This window comes from Mchenga conophoros, linkage group LG16 (assembly GCF_057382185.1).
Source record: "Mchenga conophoros isolate Kocher_MC1m ecotype Shallow Benthic linkage group LG16, M_conophoros_male_GT1.1, whole genome shotgun sequence".
NCBI lineage: Eukaryota > Metazoa > Chordata > Actinopteri > Cichliformes > Cichlidae > Mchenga > Mchenga conophoros.
Window position 1 is genome coordinate 34,844,191 of NC_140541.1, and position 11,191 is coordinate 34,855,381.

General features: G+C 40.7%; 2 protein-coding genes and 1 non-coding gene across 3 annotated transcripts; all 3 read right to left on the reverse strand.

Annotated features, from left to right (window-relative positions):
- Window positions 1-771: 771 nt before the first annotated feature.
- LOC146557211 (C-X-C chemokine receptor type 2-like) lies at window positions 772-5,677 on the reverse strand. Its single transcript, XM_085249095.1, has 2 exons — window positions 2,470-5,677; window positions 772-2,369 (listed from the first exon to the last, which is right to left on the reverse strand). Exons 1-2 carry the CDS (start codon window positions 2,474-2,476, stop codon window positions 1,294-1,296), a joined length of 1,083 nt encoding a protein of 360 aa, XP_085105221.1. The 5' UTR covers window positions 2,477-5,677; the 3' UTR covers window positions 772-1,293.
- Window positions 5,678-5,827: 150 nt separating this feature from the next.
- Window positions 5,828-9,748, reverse strand: nabp1a (nucleic acid binding protein 1a). The gene is made up of 6 exons (XM_085249096.1): window positions 8,683-9,748; window positions 8,326-8,464; window positions 8,155-8,226; window positions 7,672-7,756; window positions 7,418-7,487; window positions 5,828-6,886 (listed from the first exon to the last, which is right to left on the reverse strand). The coding sequence occupies exons 1-6, from the start codon at window positions 8,774-8,776 to the stop codon at window positions 6,684-6,686; spliced, it is 663 nt and encodes a 220-aa protein (XP_085105222.1). The 5' UTR covers window positions 8,777-9,748; the 3' UTR covers window positions 5,828-6,683.
- Window positions 9,749-10,310: 562 nt separating this feature from the next.
- Window positions 10,311-10,392, reverse strand: trnas-cga (transfer RNA serine (anticodon CGA)). Its single transcript has one exon. It is a non-coding gene; the product is annotated as a tRNA-Ser (tRNA).
- Window positions 10,393-11,191: the final 799 nt, after the last annotated feature.

Here is an 11,191-nt window from a genome sequence, read left to right on the forward strand (position 1 = left end):
TATTTGCTGCTATGACAACTCAGTTTTCCTCCGGGATTAATAAAGTCTCTGATTCTGATTTACAATATACATGAATGCTGAAAGAAGCTGCAAACTTCAGCTGCAATGAAAACAAAAAAGCCTGACATACATGGAGCAGTTTTGTTGTAAAAAAGGACAAAGCTTGTAAGACCTGGGCAGTGAGAAAAACATGAACCTTTTAATTAACCTCTTACACCTGGTAGGAAAAAAGGAAAAGCACAAAACCCAAGAAAGCAACGTTTTGGGCTGTAAATGTTAGATTAAAAAGTTTGAAAATCCACTTTCATAGCTTTTGCATCCTGGATTTGTGAAAACTATTTAAAGTTAGACACAAGTTCAGCAGTAGCAGTTGGTTAGTTGCACACCTGCAAGTTCTTCCCGGCAAAATAGGAGTTTCTGTGGATCATCCAAACTGGCGCTATTTCTGCAAACCCAACAGCCAGTGCCAGTATTGAACCAACATGCTTGTCAGTTATCAAGTAAATTAGATGTTTTTGATCATTTTGTAATCAAGAGGGAGTAGATATCGCTCCTCCGATCTCAAATATGGCTGCATTTCTGTGGCTGCAGTCATCAAAACTTCTGCTTTTTCTCCCCTATACAAGCAAAGTTCACACCATTAACCCAATGGTGGGAACCTTGTGGAGGGGGGGGGGGTTTCCCATCATTTGACTGTGGTGTCTCAGCTGATCAATGAACACGTAAACCTCCAATGACTCTGCGGTGTCATATCAATCACAAACAAAGGAGCAAAGTGGATGGTTTTATTCATTTCTCATATATACAGACGTTGATGGCAACCATATACAGATACAAAAATGTGAATGCATTTCTATAAAAATAACTCAATGTTATGTAATTGATGAACTGATGTTTCACAATCTACCGCCGAATTGTTGCAACTCAGAGTTCACTGGCAAGGGCTCAGTGTTAATGTTGTAATGCTGCGATGTCGTGTTGAAACGCGACATTTTTTATTTTCTCTTTCTTCAGAATCGTCATTGAAGATGACGGGGCGAATTTAACAAAAAAGTGTGTGCAGCAAATCAAAGTTAAATAATAATAAAATAGAATCTAAAGTCTTAAAAAGTATGTACACTAATAATATTATTACACAAATTATTTAAAAATATTTTGAAGTCTTTCTTTGACAAATATTAGCTGCAGTACAAATATGAGGATTATCAAAACTAGCAGTTTTCCACACTTTAATCCCCACATTAAATCTCCCTGATCAGCTGATCTGAGTAGTTTCAAGTGTCTCTGGTGTTCTCACATGATTGTAGGCGTGAGCTCCGATGACAGCGAAAATCTGCTGCTTCTTGATGTTGACGATCTTTCAATGATTCCTATCTTTGCCATTAACTGCCGTAGCCTCCTTCTGAATTTCTCTCCCAGGAAAGCGTACAGCACTGGGTTTAAACAGCTGTGAAGCAGGGCCAGACTCTGGGTGACAAACATGGCCTGGTCCACTGCTGTCCTCGCTGGGCACTGATACTCTACTATCTTTGCCCTGAAAAATGTGTCCACTATCACTACTAGGTGGTACGGCGTCCAACAAAGCAGGAAAGCAAGGACCACGAATATGATAACTTTCATGGCTCGCTGGCGTTGAAACCCCCCACGGATGTGAAGGAGGCGATGGATGGTGATTCCGTAGCAGGGCAGCATGATGGCCAGGGGGATGAAAAAACCCAAAGTGTGGCGGAGAATTCTGGTGGCCAGTCGCCACTCATCAGCAGTGCTGGGATCGTATTTTTCAGTGCACAGTACGTGACTAGAGTTGTAAGAGGTGAAAGTGGAGCTGAACAAGCCCGGGAGGGACAGAAGCGCTCCGACAATCCAGACGGCGGCACAAACTCCCCAGCTGACCAGCTGTCGATTAGTCCTACGAACCTCCATGGCGCGCACAATCACAGTGTACCGGTCCACACTGATGCAAGTCAAGAAGAGAATGGTTGAGTAGAAGCTCACCTCTTGGAGGACAGTGACTATTTTGCACATGGCTTCTCCAAATACCCAGCCCCGAGTAACCGAGGTGGCCCAGAACGGGAGGGTGATGGCGAGCAAGAGGTCTGCGATCGCCAGGTGGAGGAGGTAGAGGTCAGAAGGGGTCAAAGGTTGCTTGCTTAAGCTGATCACCAGCCCCACCACCACGTTACCGGGAAGTGCCATCACAAAGATGAGGACATAAAAGACACTGACAACGATCATCACAGTATCTGAGATGGTGTGAAAGCTACAGGGCTGGGTGGCGGGGTCAAGTAAAAAGTCTGTGTAATTATAGCTAAAGTTCAGAGCATCGTAAATGGCACCAAAATCCTCCCAGGACAATGATGCGTTTGGTTCTGAGGACAAAAAAGAAAAAAAGAAAAGAAAGCATTAAATTATTACAAAGACTTTTCCCAAACAGATTTAAGTTGATGAAAGGAGGATGAAAAAACTCACCAGTCATTGTGATGTCTTCTCAGCGGGACGCACTGAATGTGTCACACAAAGGCATTTGTCTCCTAAATGATGTATCCCTCTAGACCCCTCCCACCAGGTCCATTTTCCTGTTTGCGTCACACACACAGACTTTGATTTGCTCAAGAATCCAAACATGAAGGAAGTCTGTTTCCAGTCCCATTTACATTTACACATAGCTGCAAGCATATAGCACAACGTCACTGTCATTTATTTCTTTTTACAGCTTCATGTGTTGTTGTTTTTTCTTTTTAATACATCATTACAGAGTATTTTTAATAGTCTTTTTTTGTTGTTGTTGCTAAACCACAGTGCTTCCCCCAAAACAAACCCAGGCCCATGATGTGAATCACTGTGTCATGGGATTACTGTCACACTGGAGGCAAAATTGAAACAGAAACCACTTGTTGATGTGGTCTGTGAAATCTGTGAAATAAAAAAACACTGTTTGTTTTGTTTTGTTCCATGCATCGCGATCGTGTAAGCCATATACAGAAAAAATGGGAAAATAAGGAAAAAAAGCCTGGGGTACCGTTCAGCCTGTCGACAGTAGGATCTTTAGGAGTTGCCAGATCATCTTTTACCGCAACCATCAACCTGTGCCCTGGCCTGAAAATATGAACAGTTACAGCAATCTGACAGCAGAAGGGTTACCGTCATGATGATAATTCAGTGATTGCAGATTGGGGAAAAGCCTTGAATGTCGTGCACCTGAGTGCACAGTGATGCTGGTATAGCTACAGGTTATACATGAGTTGTATCAGGGTTGCCAGATTCCCAAAAGAGATTGTCAGTAGATGCAGTGAAGCTGTCAGCATGTGAGGCTGATAAGAGATCCTTCTTTGTAAATAAACCAATGGTGTGGCTTAAGAAAATCCTACGTGGCCTGCTTCTAGAGCTGTTGTGCTCAAAAGATTTCCAGTAAACTTGACAATAGCCTTTCAGGCCGAGGGGTAAAATACAAAATGAAGCAAAACACACCACAACATTGCTCCACCTTTTCCGACTCAGTTTAGAATCCTATACAAATGATTTTGTATGTGTTCAAAATTTTTTTAAATTAGTCGATATGTTCAAAATTTATTGATGTAACAGGTTGAAATCCTCATGTCGGCTTCTGTGGGTACAAATCTAAAATATGACAAATCACACGACGCTACTAGACTTCTGATGAAACACTGAGGAAGTTCCCAGCTCATCACATTCTTTGTCAACACGAGTGTCTAAGATCACATTTCCTGCCACACTTCTCATGTGTGTGTCAACTTCCAGTGTCACAAGCTCTCGGCTTTTATCATAAACATGTTTTGAACATATGGTTCTTTGAAAAAAATAATAAAATAACTTTAAAAAATAGTTCTTTGAAAGGTGCTCAGCAGTGACATGATTGCAAAAAAAGACTAAGAAAAAAACACATCTTGGTAAATAAAAGTAGAAATATAGAGTTACAGTAAAATGAACAAGTGATTACAACACATGAGCAACACAGAAATGAATTCTGAAACAGTGCTTTAAATATTTGAAATGAGCCTCGACCTCTGATTGAGAACAGGATTAGTGTATCAGGAGCTGTAAAAATAATCTTTTGGATTAGGGATGTTAAAACTGATGGGTTGTTTGATTGGATTTACTTTGCAATTCTGGACCAGGTCAACTTAGATGCTCTAAGATACAGTGGGAATGTGCAGCAGAAATCTAGACTCACTAACCCGAACACTGAGCCACACTGAAAAAAACCTGCCTGATATCAAAGACGACAGACAGATTCTCACTTTTATCATCTGTGAGACGGGATTGTATTTGCAGGATCTTATTGTGTTGTGAAGACTTTAATGGGGGGGAAGGAACGTTAGCCATTAACATCAAAGTGTACTTGGCACGCCAATCTAACTTGCATGGTGTATTGCAGGGGTGTCAAACATAAGGCCCAGGGGCCAAAAATCATCCTGGTGAAGATTCCTATCCAATCACAGCTTTTCCCCACACATAAAATCCTCCCCAGCGGCCATTTATACTAAAGTAATTAAATGATAAATTTTACCCATTTACTTCTTACAGGCCAAACAGTCGTGCTGACAGATATCTTCCTTTAGAACTGGATGCAAAAGCAGAATCATTATGAAGAAGTGCTGTGTGTTTGGAAACTTTTTTTTTTTCAAGGTCACACAAAAACAGAAGTTTAAAAATTTGAATAAACGTTATTTAAACTCAACAGATTTTTCTCCACGGGGGGGAGAAACTCTTGCAAATGAAATTTGCAATTTTAGTAAAGACAAGTTGGATGTGCAGTGCTAATGTATTTAAGAGCTGCTTATTCAAAGGGGATTTTGTGCATTTCCCACTTTGCTGAAATTAAAATAAAGACATTCAGTGGAAAGACGATGATTCGGGGACGGGCATATTTAAATTTATCTTTATGCAGGTGCTCAGGATCTAAGTTCACCCTACAATGAGGTTTGATACCCTAAATTTGTCTTACTTTAAATATGACGTGAAGTCCAGCTGTTTAGACTAAAAAAAACAAAACACTCCTACAGCTGCTTTAGGGATCTCTTGTAGTCCCAGCAGCACACGGATCAAACAGCTGGCCTCTACAGGCAACTACACTTTTGTTCCACTTGTGCACACAGAAGACAAAGGTGGTGTCCCGGTGTTTTTGTGCAGCTTGAAGTCTACATGTACGTAAACTAACGTGAAAGGCCCTTTCACCTTTTGACAGAGAGTAAGAATCAAACAAAAAAAAATAAAAAGAGAAAAACCACAAGTGCGTCAGAAAAGTGAGACTGGGAAATTGCGCCATCCTGAGGCCATAACGTTTAGGTGCTTGGTGCAACAGAGGATATGAAGACAGGGTTTTGTCGAAAGCAACACATTGCTTCAAAACAAAATTCTTAATGCAAATGCTTTCATTTGTACAGACATAAGGGTCCTAACCCAACTGTGATAAAGGAAGTTAAACAATAAAACTCCAGTTCCACTTCTGCTTGAGCAATCTCGCCAAAAACCTGAAGTAAAGAAAAGTAAAACGGTAAAGTAACCATTGTCTGGGCAAAGCAAATCATGCGAAGGCATGTCCAAAAATAACATAATTTATCAATCTGGGCACTAGATGGTGCTGTAGAGTGCAATGATGAGCAGAAAGGTGGTTTATTTTGCCGTTGGTGGCAGTGTGGAGCTTTAATAGAGGTGGCAGCATGTTTACAGGACGATGAGTCTTTTGGGGTGATGTGCATTCAGGCCCCTGAACACTTCTCATGTAGGCTTTAAACTGCAGTGTAAGAATATATCAGCGACAGTACGAGTAACTCAAGCTCTCAAACAGACTACAGAAAAGCAAATGTGACAGAAAATTGCTCTAAAATTTATTTGGTGAACTGTTTTTGCCAGTATTTAAGTGGTCCCTAAAGGTACAGTTGATGGCCAACAAAGAAAAAAAGAGAAAGAAAGAAAACAACAAAACATGTCTTATTGAAAAGAAAAAAAGAAACCGTTCACTATCAGTCTACCTACCAATAATTAAAACTCAAAACTAACACCTTTCCTTTCACACAGTCACTTCAGAAAACAGTTTGGTTTGAAGAGTTTCACGTGGGCAGTCAGTTCAACTACTTATTTTCACAACTTAAGGCCTTTTTTTTTTCCTCTAAAAAACTAAATAAAGCAGAAACTGATTTCCTGAATTAAATGACAGCTAAGCCTCGACATAAATTAAGAGAAGAAAGTGCATCAAGTGTTCAAGTAGGGTGTATAGTTTTAAAGAACATGAAGAGGGCAAGGGTTCAGGTTGGTGTTTGTTTGGGAGTTGGGGGGGTAACACTGGCACAGAACTGGCAACTTGAAGAAGAAGGGTGCAGACTGGGAAGCTGCCCACACCTCAGCCACACCAGGTCGCGACTATCTAAGAAGCCCTGAAAACGCATAAAGTGGTAGATCATAATCACACTGTGCTGCTTATGAGAGCACTACCTGCACTACGGATGACAGACGACACATCTGATCATGTTAGCCTGGATTAAAAAAGAAAGAAATTCTGCAAGTAGTCAGTTGTTTGGTTTTTTTTTTTTTTTTTTTATAGCCAACACAGGCTGTGATGAAGACGGGGCAGACAGGTCGGAAAGCTGTAAGAGGGGGGGTAAATGGTGACGTCCATAGATTTCTCACATACCACCCTCCCCTGCACCTTCTAACCCCCAATTTCATCTTTTGGCACGTCGTGGGTCCCTGCCGTTGCTAATTGTAACTGAGGACTTTGTAGCTGGTGGGGCTCCAGCAGCAGTAACCGAAGGGGCACCGTTGCCAGGCGACCGTCCATTGGGCCGCCCGACGTTCCCAAACGTGGGGTCACGGGGTGCACCAGGTGGTTGATTATTGTTGGCATATGGCGGCATGGCACCGTTACCTGCAGGTTAGAAACATGAGTCAGTCCTCACTCATTTCTGTTTTTTGTCTCACATTTGTGGGTGCGACTGAAGTGTGTTTTGTTTTAACATGTCACCTTCTTCCTTTTAAAATCACAACATGAGTCATTTGTTAGAAGCAAGCTCATGATTGCCACCTCATGTTTGGTGTATTTTCTTTATTTTACCACCAAGTTGTGTTTTAACTCTAGTTAAAACTAAACTAAGTGAGAAAATTACATAACCCTTGAAATGCCAGCCTTTTCATCCCTTAAAAGATTATTAAGCACATTTGTGAATAATTCAATTGATGACAGACGAACTTCTTTTAGCTGCTTCGCCTTATGCCAGTCCCTGTCTGGAATCTGAGTTTTTGAGGCTCCATCAGTACAGACATAAAGCTTTGTAAATGCAGGTGACTACAACAACAAACCCAATGTTAGCATCAAAGTGTACAATTACATAACACATGCACACAAGTCATCAGTCAGCTTGTGGTTAACTCAAAATTTGCATTAGGAAAATACACTGACCTGGTGGAGCAGATGTACCTGAATTCTGATTGGGTGGAGAGTTCCCCCTCTGATTCTGGTCAGGCTTCCCCTGGTAGACAAAGAGGAAGGCCACCTTAAATATATTTTCACTTAGACTGAGGCATGCAGAAAGCTTGCAGAAGATAGTTTAGCTTGATTTATTTGGGGAAATGCACAGATCTGCGTGAGAACAGGACAACCAAAGTGTTCTTGAGGGGTCTGCACCAGCTGGCCAGTTTCCTAAGAGTACTCACAGACTTGTTTTGCTGGTTTGCTTGGGCTAGCAGCTCTGGGTTTGGTTCACTGAAGTTGGGCACTTCTGAATACACCATACAGAATCTGGAAAGATATTAGAGAACATTTAATCATCTTGTATGATCGTTTCAGCCATCAGCTGTATTGCACTCATCCTTATGAAGAAATGCCCCACTATTCACACTTTATCAGCCAAGGGAAAGCCAGACTGTAACAACCACAAACTGTACTGTAGTAGAGGTCAGTGTGCAAACTTATAAAATGAAATTTTATTCGCTTTAGAAATAAACTTCAAAAATGCTCCAATCATATTTTGTGAAATGCATTAAAATGCTTGACTGTGTTTTAAAACTGCCTAAAACTAAAAATGTTTTACCATTACATTTTACAAAGCATGACTCTGGAACAGAGTGATACGCTAAGCAGAATTCCAAGAGGGACCGGAGCATTACATAAATAGATGTGTGTGACCATCTACTTACTCTCCAATCTTCTGTAGATCTCCTCCTCTTCCAGTGTATAAGGTCAGGCAGCCTTTCCATATAGATGCATAGCTAGCAGAGAAATACCAGGTTAAACTGGTGCAGACATACAAAATATGCAAACACCGATCTCTCTGGCAACATTGAAGATTTCTACATCCGCAGTCTTACCCTCTGGTTAGCTTGATGATGTCCCCTGGCTGAATAAGGCTGCCGAGTTCATCCCAAACGGAGATAGCTATGCTACCGCTCTTGTCTGCCACCTTGCATGAGCGCACCTCATGGCCATCTTTCGTTTTGGTTACTCGACCTAACAAAAAAAAAAAAGAAAAAAAGACTCAAGGTACAAATAGCTCTACCAGAGGCCAACTCTCAACTTTCACATAGAACAGTATTAAATCAAAGCCTCACTGTATTTAGGCTGTATCTCTCATGGCTTTCACAGCAAAGCTGCCGGTCCCTTTAAGAAAAAGGAGCACGAGTTGATGTAGGGAGAGACCGCTATAGCCTCACAGTCCAACTACTCACCTATTTCCAAAACGATGAACACGATATTCAAATTTTTCGAGCCAGGCTTCACATCCTTTATCAAAAACAAGGCCTCGTTTGTTGGTGCTGCCATTATTAGTGTCGAGGGTGGAAAAAACGGACCACTGATGTCTCTCTTCCTGTCACTCAAACTCAGCAGCTATAACTGTCGTTACTATGTAATGGGGAGCTAAAACCGTTAGCTTCAGCTTAGCTAACTAGTTAGCCTGTCAGCCTTGCTACTTCTAACACGTATCTTAACTGTTTATAACATAAAACACAGGGGACCAGCGCCTTAGATAACCCACATTAAACTTAACACAAACGCTTGTGACAGTGGTGAAGGACAACTATACTCTTTACAGCTAACTGACACTAGCAGGGTGACAAGATAGCTCCGCTAAGGAACAATTCGCTAAATGTTTGCTAGCTCCCAGTTAGCTACCTTATTTTAGTTTCAGAATACGAGTGTCTGGATATCTCGTTTTTCGCGATTATCGCCATAATGTCAGCTTCATTCTTCTCATAAAATTAGCTAACGTAGAATCCGTTGCAAAGTAGCTGTCAAGTACTCAAAACGATGTTTCGAAATCAGATACCAATAGGCTGACAAATCCAGAATCCCTGGTTCAATCTGAGGTTCCTGTTTTAACAAATACCACTCCACTGACTGCAAGTTACATTACAGCTTAATGTGCTGCCTGTACTTCTAGCCTTTTTTAGTAGACCCACTCGATCATTTAGACACTTCTTTTTAATGCTTTTAAACTAATCGACCGCATTTCCTTTGTGTGCCTTTTGTAAGTATAAAGAACTGTTAGCCTTGTTAGCGCGCAGTCTGGCCAAATGCTTTGTTATACGACTAGTGTGTCTATTTTTAACTATCTGTAGCCCCAGTAGCGTTGCTGTTGTTCGAACAACACTTATTGTTAAACGTCCGAGGTATTAATCCCTAAATACTACGGCCCCCAAAACGCTGTTTTTAAAAAAAAAAAAAAACTGTACACACTGCCAACTACACGGTTTAACCTTCCTGAACAATGCCCCAAAAACTACGTCAGCTGTACTGCCGGTCAGTTTTATCTCCACCGGACGATTCCATTTTTCTACACGGCGAAGGGGTATATTCGTAAAAGTATATTTTAATGTGATTTTATATAGACAAATCAATATATAGAGAACAATTGTATAGTTGTATTCTTGTAAGATACTGCATCCAAAACCATAAAAAGGCACAAAACCTAGCTGTTTAGAGTTGCAAATGAAAGCAGTTGGTTTTTACCATAGCAAATGAATTCCATTCACAAACAACGCGAGACGAGAGGAAATGTGAGTTTACTATCAACCGTAAAACGAACGGTGGTTTGCTTATTTATTTATTTTTAATAATGTCGCATCCGTTTTACTAATCTCGGTTTATCGTTGTTTTTGTCTTCAAGGTGTCCCAGTTTAAACACAGATTTCACTCAGAGTGTAGAATCCGTCATTTAGCACTAGGTATCGTGGGTAACCCTTCGGGGACACACATTGTATTAAATCAATAAATTGGGTCCAGTTTGACAAGTTTCTGAACGATTGAGTGTGAGCGTGTTTTATAAGAAGAAATTTGTGGCAATCAAAAGTTTTATCGTCACGAACAGGATTCGAACCTGTGCGGGGAAACCCCATTGGATTTCGAGTCCAACGCCTTAACCTCTCGGCCACCGTGACTATACAATCTGGTCCCACATATCTTTTTCACTATAAACATAAGCACTGCCGAGCGTTTACGTTACATATATATTTGGCTGAATTGTGCAAACAAACAGTTGCGTTTCCTACCGTGCTACTTACTACTGTGCAGTGAACGAGAAGAAGGATGGGGCGGTGGAAGAAGCACAGGGTGTTTGCTTGATTTCGGACATAGGAGGGAGACAAACACCATCAAAACACCCCGCTCGCTCGCTCACAAACGTCGGAGAAATAAAGCTCATTAGACGTTTTAACGATGTAAGCAAAAGAGCTGCGTAAAATATAGTGATCTTAAATAAGTTTTTTCTTGTGGATTTTATAAACGTTGTATCGGACAGTAATAAAAGTAAGGTTACGACTGCTGTGGAAATTTCCTTCCAAAGTTTATTGTTGGCAAAGGAAATGCCGGTATCGATGTCCTCTTATTAACAGGAAGATTCCCTCACTTTATTGGTAGAAATCAAAATTAAAATCAAAAGGGTTTTTATTGCGAATCGCTTCTACAGAACATTTTGGTTAGTCTCCGTTTTAATTGGATTAAACTGTGTTAAAGGAATAATGTGATCTTATGTTACTGTGCAATCCAAATTAATGGAAATTTGTATTTCTACAGTATCTGATTACTGATCTTGCTACTCAGTGCTAGTGTATATAAAGTCAATGGTTAATATATAAAGTCAATAGTTAGTGCTAGGGATCGGGGGTTAAGGTTGGTCTAAGGTGCTGCGCAACATTAAACCACAACCAACCTGGATTTTGTTGTTTATATAGAATGAGA